This window comes from Zonotrichia leucophrys, chromosome 3 (assembly GCF_028769735.1).
Source record: "Zonotrichia leucophrys gambelii isolate GWCS_2022_RI chromosome 3, RI_Zleu_2.0, whole genome shotgun sequence".
In the NCBI taxonomy this organism is placed as follows: Eukaryota; Metazoa; Chordata; class Aves; order Passeriformes; family Passerellidae; genus Zonotrichia; species Zonotrichia leucophrys.
The window spans coordinates 18648874-18667285 of NC_088172.1; the positions used below are offsets into that span (position 1 = coordinate 18648874).

General features: G+C 35.5%; 1 protein-coding gene across 7 annotated transcripts in view; it reads left to right on the forward strand.

Annotated features, from left to right (window-relative positions):
* Positions 1-18412, forward strand: part of HMGCLL1 (3-hydroxy-3-methylglutaryl-CoA lyase like 1) — a 75331-nt gene that overhangs the window by 21754 nt on the left and 35165 nt on the right. For 6 of the 7 annotated variants that reach the window (XM_064707560.1, XM_064707566.1, XM_064707567.1 and 3 more), the window contains exons 3-5: positions 77-184; positions 3435-3530; positions 5234-5382. In XM_064707560.1, the coding sequence (XP_064563630.1) occupies positions 77-184; positions 3435-3530; positions 5234-5382 (353 nt within the window). Of the gene's footprint in view, positions 1-76; positions 185-980; positions 1030-3434; positions 3531-5233; positions 5383-18412 lie in introns of those variants that run through there. The other variant, XM_064707565.1, reaches the window with a different exon arrangement.

Here is an 18412-nt window from a genome sequence, read left to right on the forward strand (position 1 = left end):
CATACAAGGAAAGTTTCACTTTAAAAAGTTTCTTATGTATGAAATACTTTGCTAAAGTATGTCTCCATGTCTATAGGTGATAGTCCCAACTGATATAAAAATTGAGTTAATCAACCAGCTTTCCAAAACAGGCCTGCCTGCAATAGAAGTAACCAGTTTTGTTTCATCCAAATGGGTTCCTCAGGTACGTAAAATCAGCTCTATTCACAACTATTTCAATTTAAATGCCATTCCATTTATTTATGTAGAATTCAGTTGTAACTAAAGATTTGGGATGGTGACGCATCATTAATATAATTTAATGTTGTACCTACCTATTTTCTATTCTACTAAAACTAGTAGTCATTGATGTAAAAAAGAAAAGTAGTATATGTTATTTTCTTTTTCTCTAAATGAAGTGTAATTTTCCACATTTGCAAATGTGTTTGGAAGATCAAAATTTGGGACTTCTACATATGTAGTAGTAGTTAGGCACGTTACTTATTTTGGACTTCTAACACTCTATCAGCAGCTTTGCTTAAATTTTGATGAATCATAAAAATTTGCTTATTATTTTTCCAGAATTAATTTTTACATTTGGTAAAATTCAGCAGAAACCTAGCCTTTCTGGAATTGGCAGCAAAACTGCATTGGCATTAGAGTGCCACATTTCCATTTGAAATTTAACACTGCAAATTCAGGCTTAGTCCTGAAGTTTACTATTTAGCGCTTGTTTCTGCAAATTAATTATTTCCTGCAAACATGGAAATAAGTCAGTATTTATCTTTATAATTCCAACTGTTTTCCATTTTAACAATGTCTATTGCATGGTACACATCTGACAAAATGTAAAGTTTGTCCATTTTAAACTGAGAATACATCCTGGGCCTGGATTGTATTCTAGGCTTTTCTCTGAGGAAAACATAATGCAGTCATGCTTATTCAAGAGTTAACAAAGCAAATTGTACAGCACTCTGAAGGACTCCTTTGCTTTATTTCAGTGTTCTCAGGGTCACCAGAGAAGAGTCTAGAAGAAGGGTAATAGGAAAGGTAAAGAGAAGAGTGACAAAGGAGAATTTCTTTGACATCAATGGAGGGGCAATGATCTCTTGTCTGCTAAAAGGGAATAGGTTAAATTTTTCTAAGTGCCTTCACACTGTCAGTTACTGCAACAGAGAATAATAACATTTTTCAAATGTTAGAAGAAAATTTCTAAATCAAGGTTGTATTTCGTCCTTTCTTGTTTAATTATTTCCATTTCCTGTGAGCCATTGCGAGTACCAAATTTAGCACAGGTTTGTCAGTTTAGAAAAAATCGAGCAATCCCTTCTTATCTCAAATTAATTCATGGAATACTTTGTTTTAATGGCTTAATTAGTGTCTATTTTTTTTTAATTTAAAAGATAAGATTGGGTTGCTTTGACAGAGAGTGCAGTCGTGACTTTGTCTTTTCTGTGCTCCTTCTTTTTCTCATAGGTCATGGGAATAGAATTTACAGTTATGTTTAGATCACTCATTCACTTATTTCTGTTTTAGTATTTTAAATTTTTTATGGTTTCCCATCCACTGTTGTCTTTGGCAAAGATATTTTTTTACTGAAAAATCTAAAAGAAAAAGTTCCACAGTAGCAAGGTGCCATATAAAACAGGATACCACACCTATAACATAAACAGCCAAAATTATAAATATCTGCTATTAGGAAGCTTATTTTTAAAGAAATTGGGAAAAGAAGTATTTTATTACAATTTAAAATCTTATAACATGCAATATGTGCAAAGATGGGATTTTACTTACAGGAAAAATAGCAAGGGGACAGATTTAATATTTATAATATTATTTGGGTCTGGTAGGTTTATATTGGTTGAAAAAGTGTCATTTTGGTTTTCCAGTATATTTTAAGACAGACTGTAATTGTGGGGAGTGAATTTAGTTCCAGCATTTGCCATTTAATTTATCATTTGGTTTCAGACATTCTTTTATGCCCTGAGAAATGTAGCTACTACTTATATTAAAATAAGGAATGAAAAATTGTTCACAAATAACAGAGGTTTTTTTGTGAGGTTATCAGACCAATTTACTTCACATAAAAGCAAATTCAAAAAGTTTTGTTTTATCACTTATTTCCTGATAAGAAATTAATTGTGTCTGGCTATAGAACGCCTTTTGTACCTTTTCCTTATAGATACATATTGGGCTTATATTTGAAGAGGAATTCATAGTTTTTTTCTGATATTTTTAATTCATTCATCTTCATAGAAGGAAGCTGATTACTGGAAGATTCCAGGCCACAAGCAGTATTTTTAGTTTATAGTGTGGTATAATTTAATAACATATATTTAGAATTGTGGTAATGCATAGCTATCAGGAAGGCATCTGCTGAAAGTAAGGAGTAATGAAAGCTCTGTAGTTCATATATCTTTTTAGATGGTACTTCTCAAAATACTTTTCACCAGTGTGGAAAGAAACAGAAATCCAACTTAATAGTGTTTGCTTGAGAGATTTGTTTTTATGAGAACTCATTTAAAAAGCATTTAATGTGCACTATTCTTTTTTTAAAACTCAGAATCTTTAAGGCATTAAATAGGAGGGATATGTTTTATTTTATATTGTTTTCAGGTGTGCACACCATTGAAAAATATTTGTTTTCAACCTATTCATTTTAAAAAAATGTGCTTCTCTAAAGAATCTGCCTTTAATTAAGTGAGTAAGTGTTTCATTAATCTTCATCAGTACAGGGTGTATATTTAATCTTGAATGTATGAGTGAAAATGTAAGTGTATCTTAAAAAGGCAGATTTTCTTTTATGAGGGGAGACTAAAGAAAACAAGTACTCTGATCTTTGCTATAATAAAGAAGTATTTTCTTCTTCAGAAAGAAATTTCTGAATATAAGAAAACATTGCACTATGCGGACATCTAGATTTTGCTGTCTCTTTCAGAATAGACGTGTTTAGTCTTGAAATGTTCTGATGACAGTGTTGAGTAATTCAAGTTCAGTTATGCTTAACATTGTGAGGTTGCATTTATCAGAGTGCTGAACTTTTCAAGATTTCTATGTTTCTTAAATCTCAGTTATTCTGTTACTTCCACCTATTAAGTCCAGTGAAGCAAAGTTAAAGTTGCTGTAACACTTCATGAACAGCATGATTATAAGTCTGTCAATTCATAATGCAAATTATATTTTTACAGATACACACAAAGGAACACTGTCGAAGTCTTAGCCCCAGTTCTATATTCACATAGATCTGAAAAAATTGCAACACAAATAGTCAGAAGTTATGAAATTAAAAAAGAGTATTTGTACAAAATCAGTTTAACGCCCTTGTTGTTGGACTTTTTGCATGAACTGTAAAAGTAATGAAGGCAAAAGCAGAGCCTAAGCCAGTTTCTATTTGGTTATATAAAATCAGAAAATAACTGCTGATCAATACAAATTATTTATTTATTTTATTTTAGATGGCAGATCACAAAGAAGTAATGAGGGGCATTGAGCGGCATCCTGGGGTCCAGTATCCTGTTCTCACACCTAATCTTCAAGGTTTTCATTCTGCTGTAAGTACTTTCATAGGTGTCGTCTACATTTACCTATTTTATGTTTCAGACACTTTCAGTTCAGTACCAGAATCTAGCTATTTAATGTCAGAAATAAGCTATATCTTTTTTCACTGAAAACGCCCAATTTCCTTTATGAAAAAATGGGAAATTCACAGAGTGATGTTAAGCTCATATTTTAGTGGAGGCATTGACCAGGAACTTTGTAAGTTCCTTTATATGATGCTTCTATGTAAGAGGCCAGACAGTTCTTTCTCTTTGACTTGTTGTCCCTGGAAAAGGTTTTCAAGAGTGTTTTGGTGGAAAACACTGAAGAATGATGAGGAAATATTCATTTAAATACAGCAATTCTGGATTTCATTTTGGTTGGGTTTGAAAGTTTAAATTATTTCAGTTCTTCCAAAATATTCAAAACTATAGACTTGAAGTGTGTAAGAGTGAAAATGGAGCAGTTCAGTCTTAAAATATACACATTGTTAGTCTAATCTTTACCCTTTTGTTTTTTGAAAATTTTTAGTGCTTCTGCTTTTGTCCTGATGTAGGACAGGCTGTATTTGGAAAGCATACTGCTTGGTGGACATTTGTGTTCTAGTGTCATTCAGTTCCTATACTGAAATAGTGTTAAAACAGAATCCTGTGCATGGTTGATTTAACTATCAACCATCAGATTATAGTGCTGCAACTTTGTCTCAGTGGTAGCTTGTATGAGTTTAATTAATGGTGTTTTATCTCTATACTGTATTTAGTGATATAATGAAGAGAAAACAATGAAAAAATAGTTGTAGATGATTCCTGCATTCCTTCTTGCTGATTTTTTTTTCCATCTGTTTGAAAGAATATTTGTCCCTGTATGGGTTGCTGAATTTTAGACATTATCCTGCAGAGACAGAGAGTGAAGGCAAAAGCTCCATCCTTTTTCATTGAACCAGAGTATTATTCTGCCTGGAGAGTGAGAGTTAGTTAACTATTCTAACTATTAAGCTAAAATGTTTTCTTCTCCTATCAGTTGGCTTTCAGCCTTCTACTTTGCCTCATGTTAGTTGATTTACTGAGGTACTGAATACAAGCTCAGGCTAGTTGCCCCTCCAGTGAAAACACCACATTTACACATTTTCTAGACTGGTGTTTGCTAAGACTTCTCTCAGCAGACTCTGATGTACACATTTTCCATATTATCCTTATCAACTGTGACACCAAGACCAATGGAGTCCTTGATCCTAGAGTTGGCTCTAACAAAGAAATCCCTGTTGATTATTGTTGCTGCTCTAGGCATATGCACACAGAGGGCTTTCCCAAGCATGAGAGTGACTTCCTGGTATTCAGGGGGAACAGACAGTATGACAGTTGTTGTATGATCTTTTCCTTTTCTGAAAAGATACATACAAGTATTAATAATGTTTTTTTATATAGCTGGTTCATGTGAATTCTTACATCATATTCCCTATATCATTCATCACTTTAAAACCATGTTTAAGTAATTGCTAAGAAGAGGCAAAAAATATGCCACAGTGAATGATCTCAAAATTTGATTCAATCTGTCTGTATGCTATAGCTTAAAAAAATTTGGAATTAAAATTAGATTTTTGATATTGACGATATACTTAATTTACTTTAAAATTTTAGAATGTTGTACAGAATTAAATGCTCAATCTAATACTTTAATGTAGTATTATGATTCTCTTTTCTTGAAATGTGTTTTTTAGATTGCAGCAGGAGCTACAGAAGTCTCGGTATTTGGCGCAGCATCTGAATCTTTTAGTAAAATGAATATTAATTGTTCAATTGAAGAAAGCATAGAAAGGTTTGAAGAAGTCACTAAATCTGCAAGGAGTATGAATATTCCAGTGCGTGGGTAAATATACAAATTATAAAGTAATACAGAGTTACTGGAGTCACTGTTACAGGTGTTATTTGGTACCAGTAGAAAAGCTTATTACCAAATTTTTACATTGTAGAGGAATTGTAATAATAATCTTTACTGTGATTTTTATTTTTAGGATTGAATATATTTAGTTATTTTTGCCTTTTTAACTACTGATGGTAACTCTTTTGCTGTGGAAATTGAAAAAAGAAAGGAGTTTTTATGAGATTTTATTATATAAATTAGTTTTTACTGTCACTGATAACAGAATAAAATTTCTTTTGTGCTGTTGAGAATTTGTAACACTAGCACCTTAAAAATGCCCTACAAACTTTTTTTTTTATTGTAGAATTCATAATATATCACTACATACATTGCAGGAATAAGGTATAAAAGTGAGAAAACAAATTTACTCCTAAGAAAAAACTTATTTTGTATATAAGTTATCCCAAAAACCCAGGCATTGAAATTTTTGAGTCTCCAGTGCATGAAACTCTAGAATTATCCAGCATTTTTTTAAAACTTAAAATTATCCTGAATGGTACTCACTCTTGAACAGTAGAGAATTTAATTTCCACTTTCTTTTGCATCACAGGTAAGAGCTACTTATCTAAGATTATTTGTGAAGGTCATTGTGAATGCAGAAGGGCTCATGTAGATTCAAGGAGAAACTCAGCAGTGAGATTCCTTGAGGATTACTAGTAGTACAAACTCCATCATGCTCAGAAAATACCTGGACTTGAAAATAGGTGGAGGTAGATACCTCTGAGGCTAAGTACCTGAAAACCAGTCTGGGAATAAATACTGGTTTCTCTCTTTGCTCCAAATATAGTGATGGGGTAATGCTACTGCACACATTTTTCCACAGCAGTGTGTGGTTGTTTGGGCATTTGTCTGGAGAAAGGGAAATCTGACTTTGAGTTATAACTGTGCCCCAGAGGATCACAGAACAGCAGTATGGTTTAGGTTGAGAACTCTGGAGATCATTTTGTCCAATCCAAGGATTTGTGGGTGTTGGTTGGCAAAAAACTCAACCTGAGCCGGCAATGTGTGCTCACAGACCTGAAAGCCAATTTTGTCCTGGCTGCATCCGAAGTAGCATGGCCAGCAGGGCAAGGGAGGGAATTCTGCCCCTCTGCTCTGATGAGATGCCACCTAGAATGCTGCATGAAGTTGTGGTTCTCCAGCATATGAAGGACATGGAACTGTTGGAGCAAGTCCAGCAGAGGCACTGGAGCATTTCACTAACAAGGTCAGGCTGAGAAAGTTGACTCTGTTCACCCTGGAGAAGAGAAGGTTTTGTGGAGACCTCATAGCAAGCTCCCAGTATCTGAAGGGGGCTGCAGTGAAGCCAGGGAGGCACTCTTCATCAGGAACTGTAATGACAGGACAAGGAGGAAAAGCTTCAGGATGAAAGAGTAGGTTTCAATTAGATACTAGGAAGACATTCTTTACTGTGAGTATGGTGAGGCACTGGCACAGGTTGCCCAGAAAGATGTGGATGCTGCATCCCTGGAGGTGTTGTTCAAGGCCAAGATGGATGAGCTCTGAGCAACCTGATCTATTGGAAGGAGGTGTCCCTGCCCATTTCAGAGGTGTTGGAACTAAGAGATGTTAAAAGTCCCTTTCAACCCAAACCATACTGTGTTTCTGTGATTTTCACACACACACACGGGCCAACCAAGGATAGCTCATAAATGCTCGGATTACTTTTCCTTAGCCTGAGTATATTTCAGGGGGAAAATCACTGAATAGAGAAGTAGGGATGTTCATTGTATTAAGAAATAGTAACTTTTACCAGAGTTTAAATACTTTTTCCAGTTGCTAATCTGCTAGTACAGTCATGATTTGCCTCCCTGAGCAACTTCTCATATAAGAGATCTCTTATTTAAAAGCTGTCTGCCATCACTGTGCATCACTTTTTTTCTAAAACTAAAATCTGAGCTGAGAACATAAATAGCAATTTGAGTTCTCCAGTAGGATTAAGCTAAGGGATGCCTGAACTTTAGGTCCCAGACAAGCGTGGTTAAGGAAATTCAGACAAAACAGCAAGTGTTATAGCAACAAATTTTATCCATTTGTGAACACTTTTACACTAAACTCCTGATTTTGTTTTTTTCAGATGTCTAGGCATGTCAGGAGATATTTTCTGTTTTATATTCCTACATTTAACTAATAAAATTCTACTAAATGGTATCATATAGGCAACCAACCATCCTCAAAGCCTATGTGTTGTAGAAGTTTTTGGATAATTATGGAGGATGTCAAAAAAAGGAACTTTGCAACTTGTCCATAAGATGTAAATTGTAGGTGATGAAGAAGCCCCTGTGGTGTACTGTAGATTGATTTTCTGCTTAAAATATTAACTTGTCTTCTGTGCACTAGTTTGCATAGGTTTAAAAAAGTGGCAATGTGGTGCTTTCCCTCATCCCACGGATTATGTCTATTGCATTTGTAACATACCAGAGCAATTATTATGGCATCAATACACTGATGTGATGGAAGTAACTGTTCCCATGACAGGATTCTACAACATTCCCAATCATTTATTATCTACTATCTGACAAACCATGTGGCTTTTATTTTTCTTCACACAGAAAAAGAAAGAAAATAAAAGGGAAAAAAAAGAAGAGAGAGAAAGAAGTAGGAGGCAGAAAATGGTAAAACAGGAGAACAACACAACAACAACAAAAAAAAAAGAATGTAAACAAGGCAAAGAGATAAAAGGGAGGAATATCAAGAACCAGGTGGTGAAGCAAACAGAACAGTACAGAAATGAAGAGAATATAATTGAACTCAGGGAAAATACAAGCAGATCATATTATGAAAGTGCTTACTTTGTGTATCCAGTAGTGATAGCTCTAATTTCAGTGCAATATGCAAACATAAGATAGACTTCATACAGTACATACAGGAAAACTTTATTGAGTCTGTCATGCCAGGTGCAGTATGTTACAGAACACTTCAACAGAGAAATGCTTAATATCAGATATGCTACAAAGTGAGCTGATGCAAAGTTGTGAGTGAAAATCATGTAAGTGCACTCCACCTTTCTTCCTTAGGCTTGCAGGAGAAGTGAATAATTCTGAATTAAATAGCCATTAACAGAATAATTCAGTTTGTGTTGATGCCTTTTCCTGGTCTTAGAAAATAGAGAGTCGGACACAGTTAAGGGATAAGGGTTTTTACCTTGGTATTTTAATGAGGATCCTTCCTGATCAGAGCACCACTTCACCAAGGTGGAGTGTGCCACAATGCACACACACAATAAATCAGTGTACAGTTTTATCGACTTTACAAATCAGCATATCTAGCAAGGATGCCCCAGTGGGAGGCCTGGATGAATGGTGTGATATTCCCCCCATCCATCAAATTCCCCCCTGGATGGGCCAAATGTTTAGTTTACAGGATGTGTTCTAGAGAGATACTAGGTTTGGGATCTTGGTTTCCCAAGATAGCCTGGGGTTTTCCAGCCTCCTGCTATGAGGCCTTTAGGATGTTTGGTCTCCTGGCCTAACAAAATACAAGGGTTATGCTAAGTTATTGGACTTAAGGAATAACAAGTATACATGCTAAGAATACTGAGGATACATTAAAGTTGTATAAAAGGTACGTAAAAGAAAAGGCAAGAAATCATTTGGCATCAGTGGGATTGTAATGATCTAAAGGATCCAAAGAGAGAAGATATGAATATTGAAGAGAAGCTACATTTAAGTGTATGTTACGTGTATCTTCATCACATTATATTATATAACATCACATCACATATATATTATATATATATATTAGTTTGAGAATTAATTTATCCAGTAAAAAATTGAAGCTGAGGCATAAGAAATGACTAATGTTACACTTCGACAAATCAAAAAGTTTAAGAGAGAATTGCTGATATTTTTCCAGGTCATCTAATATAACTCAATTATAAAGTAGCCAATCTGCTAAAAAACCTGCTGAGAATCTAAACTGCAGAATATGGACCCTTATTTCATAAAAAAAAGCCTTTTCTGAGGCAATAATTCTCAGTATCCACTAAACATGGATTTCAGTATATGAAAATATTGGAAAGAAGGTTTTGAACATTATATGTTAGAAGATAAAAGAGAACTGGTTAACCCCATACATTTGGATTTTAAGTGCACTTTTAAAAAATCCATCCTGGGAAGATTTTGAGGAGTCAAAGTAGTAATGAGAAATAAAATAGTACTATGAATCAGACTCTAGACAAATACGTTTTAAAGAGAACAAAAGTATTGTGATACTTTGACTTGTGTCCCTCCCTGTTCATACTTGTTCAGATGCAGTCCTTATGGGTTGCAGTAACAATAGAAAGCAGAGACAGAATGATTTCTCAGAAGTAATAGTCAAAAGGGATTGTTTAGTGCCCATTTACTTCACTACTTTCTTTAAAGCTCCAGTGTATTTTCTTGAGTAGAATTCTGAAGACCAGAAAAAAATGGCATAAGCCTGAATATGGAAATAGAGGATTCACAAGAACTTCTTTTTTTAATAGCATCTCTCAGCAGTTGGAAAAAGGTCTAAATGGTGGACTTAAAACTTTCAATCAGTTAAAAAATGAAAAAATGCCCTTAAAGAAGAAGCATCAGTTTTGAGTACCACGTCCAGGAAGTAAATCGGTTTACAACATTTCAGATGCACATGAAGAGGGAGGTTATGGAAGCAGTCTAACATTTCAGACTTAATTCTAGAAAATTACACTATGATTTTCTCTGGTAGAAAACTGTGCACTACTATAGGGAATTCATTAGTACTTGAGAGAAAGTAGTCCATTGGTTCCCAAATATTGCAGTACATTTGAAAGACTTCTGTAGTTTTTAATTGCATTTAGTGAGATAAAACTCTGGGTTTTTCTTCCTTAAGGAAAAAAAAAATATTCAGAAAGTAAAAGTTAAACTGAGATTTCACAGAAATATTCAGTGCAATCCAGGTGACTTTTTCTTGGAAATAAAACAATCAAAAAAGAAGTAGCTATTAAAGTCTGTGATTTTTGATCCCATCTTTAGCTTTTGCTAAGGAAGCAGCTTTTAGTGACAGATACAATAAACAGCATTTTGGTATCCTGATTCCATGAATTTTTTTTAAAATGCTGAGACAGTCAAGGGTTTGTGGGAAGTTTTATTTGATATGCAGTATTTTGAATAGATACTCATGGTTTGACTGGTTGTTCCTCAATTGAAGAAGATTAGTTTCAGGGGTTTTGTTGTGTAGATATTATTTACTGACAATAATTATATATTGTTTTTCACTATTGTTGTAACATGAGACACATCTGAGCATGACCACACAGCAAGCCTGAGCTTGTCATCCTAAATTTTCTAGTGGTTACTAGAGGGAATTAGGCAACCTTCTTGCTGTGGTTTACTGTATGTACTTTTTAAAAGTACCTGCCATAGGATGGCAGGTTGCTCATTTAAGGCTAGGCTGTGGATGATTATCTCTGATATCAGGAATAAGAACAAATGAATCTCATTCTATTTCTGCAGAGCCAAAGGATTAGGATCTTGTAATTTGTGTAAATACAAGAATTTGAAAAATTACAAGAAATAGAAGAAATGTAATAATAGGCTTTGTGCTGCATGGCATCACAAAATGAAGCTGTTGACTATACAGAGGAAGATCTTTACTCTGTAAAATCTTAGATTTTAATGACCCTTTTAGACATTGGCTGATTTAAAGAACCATCACCAAAACCTTCAGCCCTTCCTCAAGCAAGCTCCCAGGACTACACATTTGAAATTCTAATATAAATTTTGTAGGCTAAATATTTTGCTACAATTATTGAAGTAATAAAAATAACAATATGCATAAACTGTATTTGTGTTCATTTCAATACAGAGGTTGTTTCCTTTCTAAAGCACTATTATTGTTTAAAGCATTATTTATTTGCAGGAAATGGATAATTTAGTGCCTTGCCCTAACTCCTTATTTGAGCAGTTGAAAAATACTCCCAAAAATAATTTTAGGGGTTCAAATTGTATTTCCTATTTTTACTGGCAATTTACAATTTATGTAGTGGGCATAAATCATTGGCAATACTTGAATCTTATGAAAAATGCACTCAAAGAGTTGAAACTAAACTTTTAGCTTTTGCATGTCTTGCTGTTACTACAGCTGCACTAACATTGACTCCATCATCATCCAGAAAATTTATGTTGTCAGCTGTCACATTTAATATCTGTAGCACAGTCCACAGTTTTCTAAATGTTTACTAAATCAGTTCAAATGTTTATGAAGAATTGAAATGTTGCATATGGTCTTAGAAGTTGGACCATTTATTAGCATCATAAAGGGGCGGGGTTCTTTTGGTTTTTGTTTGGGGTTATGAGTTAGTTTGGGAGGTTTTTAATACATGCATAAAAACTTTACAATAACATCTGGGACACACTCTGTGAAGACACTCAGCCAAATCAGTTATGAACTGTGTGGTCAGCTAATTACTACTATGTGTCTTTTACATGTAAAGTGACACAAAATTTGTGCTGGTTTTAAATTTGCACCTTGCAATGCATGATTCTGGTACTATTAAAAATATCACAACTTCAGAGATTAAAAATTAAGTCTTAACAGCCAGGATTGATAAAAAATGGTGGGAAATAGTAATTGGAAGTAGTCTCTTAGATTGCCCATGTGTATCATGAATGTATGTATGAAGAAAATGTTAAGTAAATTCTGAATAAGCTGGTTTCTTCCAAGTTAATGTATTCCATTAAGCAAGATTCTTCTAAGTTTATATATTCCAAAATTTAAAAAGACACGGAATGGATTGCAATTAGTACGATAGAACAGTAAAGGAAGTAAGGACTGGTATTTTTCTTTCTTTTCCAAAAATGGTGCTTTGGGTCCTGACCATGACATAAAATCAGACAATCTCATTCTGAAACATTCAATAGTATTCAGGACTTCCTTATTACTAACAAAATGAACCAAGGATATAAGCCTGAAAGGTTGTAGTTTTTTTCCTTTACTGAAAAGCACATCTCCATGGTCAGCAACTAAAAGCTGTATTTATGTCCCAGACCTGAAAAATATTCATGTGAACAGTTCTTTTAAGGCCATTTGTTCAAATGTGAATGTGTATGCAAATATTTAGAGATTCAGCATTAAAAAAACAGATGCAAATGATTGCTGTAGAATACCTCTAGTGACATTTCCTTACAAAGCTGCTGCTTCATAAATTAAAGCACATGCAATCACACATTAATTCTGAACTGCTCTATGTAATTCCTTCGTTTATGTCCTATGCCTTTTAAGAAAAAGTTGTATGATACAGTTTGCAGTACATAACAGCACTTTGAAATGTATCACTATTTGGCTTACATCTGTGTTTGTACAGAATTCAAATACTGGTTGATATACTTGAAATATAGCAATATTTTTTTCCTTGAGAAATAGATAACAAACAAACTATGTTGTGTATTTTTAAGCATATTTTTATTATTACCACCTTTTATATTATGCTATAATGATGCTTACAGGTTGCAAAATACTTAATTCTTTTTTGATTATAGGAAATAATTATTGGTTCATTTTGATGCTAATATATATTAAACAAAATATAATCAAGACTTAAAGAATTTATTTTAGTTATCTTTGTCTTGTGCTAATGATATCGGGATTTCTTTTGGAAAATAAAAATGTGGAAGAATAAATTCTTTTTGTTTTAATGTGTTTGCAACAATTGGTTTTAGAAACTAATAGTGATGTCTGTTTTGTTTATAAAGACACATCCTGATTATCTAAAACTCCTGTTTATCAAGATAATCACATCTTTATGATTCAGTTCAAAAATGTTCTTTTTTTTCTTTTATTACAGTCCATCCTAAGTAACTTAAGTTGAGATATTTGGATGGCCTTACAGTAGCGAATCTTTTAGCTGTGATTAGAAATACCATAAGAGGAGCTCATCAGTTCAGTTTTGCACAAATCACACAGTTTGAAACTCTGTGTGTCTTACAAATACAGACAGAAACTAGAACTCATATTTTCTGGTACTCTGGAGTACTTAGGGCTCAAATACATGTTTTTTCACATTGCTTCAAATTGTCTTCATTTTAAAGACTACACTGTGTAGTTTAGCATACTCACAATTATTTTGAGAACATTTTGACTTATACTATTATCACTTTTCTAGATAGTAAAACCAGTGTAACACCTTCATGTCACTATAAGTGAGCCTATAATTTGAGTTATGGAAACAAGAAAATGTAGATGAGCATTTAATAGACTTGGAAGGAACACGATTTTGTATGTGAACGGTAAAAAAATCCACAGAGTTGCACAGTATTAAGCCAGCTGGAATCAGTGCCCTGGAGAGGTTTAAGGAGCCAGAGGTTGCTGGAATAAGGGATGTAGTGAATTTCTCTGTACTGGGAACAGGTTAAGAAAAGGATCTTGGAGCCATTGTACTGACTCTACTGACTCTTTGCACTTTGTGAAGGTTTTCCTGAGGAATAAAGTTCTACCAACTTTTAGCCATTGGTTTGTACCTACAGAGAAAAAATATTAATAGCAGGCCAGAAGAGCTGCTTAAAAAAAAAAAAAAAAAGCAGAAAAAAAGAAAAAAAAGAGGGGTCTCTGTGGGAAGTAAAAATGATCCTCATGTCTTCCAGAAGAGTAGTGTAAACCAGATATGAAATATTACTATGAAATTATAAGGTAACAAGGTGGTGTGCTCAATAGTATGTTACTGATAGCTCCATAGGTAACTAGAGAGAGTTATTGAAAGTTAAATGGTTTAGTGGCCCTTCATTATTGTAACAGCTTGGTTACTTTTTAGACAAGTAACTATTTTGTAGAACGTAGTTTAGTATTTTGTCATAGTTCACAATTTAGTAGTGGTTTTTTTGGCATTTAAAATCAAATTTTTTTTTTCTGTAGTATTCACTGTGAAAAGGATACATATTACTTTTAACTGGGCACTAAATACATGGAGAGATTGTTTCTTTTTTCTTTTTTTTTTAGGGAGAGGGGGGAGCGGGAGGTTGTTTGGGGGTTTTTTTGGTTGTTTTAAAAATCAAATGTGAAAAAAAGATCCTGGCCTTTTTTACACATTTTGGACTTTGCCTGGAGAATCTATTTCTGGAGGAATCTCCTTTTTCTCTCTCTTTACTTCTTTGTGTTTTTCCTCTCCCTACAGTAAAGACTCCCTGTTTTTAATAAATTGTTTTCTTTGGAAAGAGACAGAATAGATCAACCTTAATATTATGAATTCACCAAATGATAGGCATGTACATTTTAGCACAAACATTCAATAAAAATAAATACATCTGCAGTGAACATGGTAAATTATATGCAAACTTACACTATAATAATAAACAGGAAACAGCAGCATCTGAGTCTGCAACTGGCTTCTCAGGAGGCTTCATGCTTCCAGCTGTGGTAGCAGCTGTGGATCTGGCTCTGGGATTCCTGCTGAAACAAGTTGACAAAGGGCTGATTACAACATGGAGTTCAGTTTTTGCTTGGATTCATTTTCCCTTTAACACATTTTGGTTAAGAAATGTTTGCTCATTTACCCTGTTTGTGGTTTTATATCCTTCACTTCACAGGCACTGGGCTGATGTGGTTATCACCATTCCTAGTGACCTTGATCATGGGGACCTTGTGCTGTCTATACCATTTGTAGAATGTTGAAATTTGGTTTTGGCATACTGGAAGAAATTGAAAACTCTCTTCCTCTTCCTTCTCCCTCCCCATCCCCAGAGGCTGTTCAGCATTTTTGTGCAAAATATTACACAGTCAAGTTGTTGTGTGTTTTTTTTTATTTATTTTGTTTTTGTTTTATATGCATAGGAAACAATTTAGTAGAAGACTGAATGATACTGATCTGCAGTGAAATCTGCAGACAGATGAGAGACTGGGTAAACTCTGCCAGGTGAAACAAGTAGAAAACTTTTTTTTTATCACTTTTTCTTAAAGGCAAGGATTCTGATTTTTCAAAATCTGAGTGAGCAAACCAGCGCATACTTGTGTGTTGCTAAAGCATCGTGTATCAATGTGTTCACTTGCAAGTCCTTCTTTCCATCTCTGGCTTCATGGGCTGTTTTCTTTTTTTGTGTGCTGAAGACTTAGTTAAGCTACGTCTGGCCTTGATTCAGCAAAGATTTAAGCACATACTTAGAATTAAACACTTCCATTGCAGATTCCATTTTGTGAACTCTCAGATATTTGCTTCTGCTCTCATACTGTGGAGTGTCTCTGGTGAATATTCTGACACCGGAACAGTCTCTTTCATTATGGTATATTTTTTTAGTTTCAGTCCTGCTATCTTTTTAGAAAACAGCTGTATTCTCTGACTTAATTGAATTCACAAATTAAATCCCAGTTGCCTCTGTAATTTATTGCTCAAACTCTTCTCTTTCCTCTGCTGCTTTTCTTCACATAGGATCTTGCTTTTTCTCCTAAGAAAAATAGATACTTTATCCTCTTCCTTCTGGTCTTTCTCCACTGTCAGAGCAGCAGAAGTTTCTTGTCTACTTTCCATCTGTACCCCTTCCACTTGCCCCAGTGACCCCATGTTCTGTTCTTCCTCTTATTTCTTCCCTTCCTTATTGTCTTTCTTAACCTCTCACTGTCCTCTGGCTCTTTTCCACTTGCAATATAAGCAAGCATTTGCCTCTTAAAAATTGCACCTTTGACCCTCCTTGGTTCTTCATATCATATCTCATCGCCTATCTCTCCTTCATTCCTAAGCTCATTGAAGGCGCTGTGTATAATTGCTGTCTAGAGACCCTCTTCTGTGATTCCCTCCTATAACTCCTACACTTTGGCTTCTGTTCCTTGCTTGCAACTGCAACAACTCTCACCAAACTCCCTGATGACAAGATCTCGGAAACAGTAGTCTCTCCTCATTCTTCTTGATTTGTCAGTAGTGTTTGCTGCAGTTGACCAGACTGTTCCTTTAACTTGTGTCTTCTGCTGCTCTCTGTGGCTCTGTTTTGGTAATTTTCTCCTTTCCAAGCAGTTCTGCAGAATTTTATTCGAAGTTGTTTCCCGTGTTGGAGTTATGTGGGTGGAGGTCTTGGGGCTCTGATTTGGTTGTATTCTCTTGTGATATTAATGCCCTTTGGATTCTTTCATACCCAAAAATAAAAGAAAAACGAACAGCCAAATTTATGTGTAGATAACAGATCTACCTTTGTATTGAAACATATTTCCTCACACATCCACTTAACAGTTTGGAAACACACAAATGCAATTACAAAACATCCCACACAGCACTGCCTTAATTCTAGACTTTCTGGCAAATACTCAGACCTGATACATGAGTATTTTGCTCTTTCACACAGACATGCATGTGTGTTTTCACATGCTCGGCATTCTGTGCCCACTAGCAGTACTCAGTGCTTGCCTGCCTATGTTCCAGCTTGCATGGAGTTTTCTGCAACTGACTCAAATTGTATTTAATTTCCTATAAGAATACAGCAAGACCTTTTCAAATATAATTCCACAGGGCTTCATCCTAGGCCCTGTGTTCTTCAACATTTTCATAAATGACTTGGACACAGGACTGGAAGGGATACTAAGCAAGCTTGCAAATGATACAAAACTGTGAAGAGCTGTCAACTCCCTCGAAAGCAGAGAGGCCATGCAGAGAGACAACGACAAATTAGGGGGCTGGGCACTCACCAACCATATGAAGGGAATGCGCCACGTTCTGCACCTGGGATGAGGCAAGTCTGGATGTGCAGACAGACTGGGGAATGAGATGCTGGAACCAGTGCCCCAGAAAGGGACCTGGGGGTCCTGGTCAACGGCAAGTTGAATATTTGTCAGCAGTGCCCAGACAACCAGGGGGGCCAACTCTGTCCTGAGGGCATCAGGCCCTGCCAGCATTGCCAGCCAGGCAAGGGAGGGGATTGTCCCTCTCTGCTCTGCCCGGGGATAGCCTCAGTTGGAATATTGTGTGTGGTTTTGGGTGCCACAATACAAGAAAGATAATTGTGAGCATTCAAAGAAGGGAAACAAAGATGGCAAAGGGCCTGGGGGAAGCTGTATGAGGAGCAGTTGAGGTCACTTTTTCTGTTCAGCCTGGAGGAGACTGAGGGGAGACCTCACTGCAGTTACAACTTCTTCATGAGGGCAAGAGGAGGCCCAGACACTGATCTATTGTCTGTGGTGATCCATGGCAGGACCCAAGGGAATGGCCTGAAGTTGTGCCAGAGGAGGTTGGATATTAGAAAAATGTTCTTCACCCAGAGGATTGTTGGGCACTGGGACAGCTCCCCAGGACAGTGGGCACAGCACTGCCTGACAGAGTTCAGAAAGCAATTCTTCAATGCTCTCTGGCACTGGGTGTGACTCCTGGGGATTGTCCTGTGCAGGGTCCAGGAGCTGGACTCAATGATCATTGTGAGTCTCTTCCAGTTCAGCTTATTTTGTGATTCTGTCTGCTATTTTATATCCTCTATTAAAAATGCTTCTCCTGATGTATGTCTGGAGTGCGCTTTGCTCTTTTACAGCTGCATTTTAAGTATTTTGCTTTCAAATTTAATGTTATCACCACATCTCTACTTTTTATTCCAACTCATTAAGTGAAAATATTAGCTAAAATTCTGCCAAGCTCATTCTTGATGAACTCTACTGAAAATTTGTTTTTTTCATTCTTCACAGGACTTTGTTGTCTATCTGGTAGGAAGTTCTTTTTCTGTCAAATTCTTTCAGTAATCCCTATTTTCTCCAGTTTAATATTGAATATCTGATGCCCAGATAGATTATATCTAACATATTTTCCTTATTTAAAATGTCAGTCTGGTTGCAATGGTGTAAGTATGCAGAGAGTTCATAATCTCAAACAGATTTGTGTATTGTAGCAGGCAGATTCCTCAGGTCACCACATACTTTCATACCCCAGCAGGCCCAGCTGAATTATGTGAGTTCAGGCAAGTTTCTGCTCTCTGGTGTGAACCACGGGGAGTATTCTGTTGTTCTCTAGATACCTTTTGGCCTGCTTTTACTTTTCTTTGCCCTACTCCATCCCAGATGCCGTTCATGCCACATTATC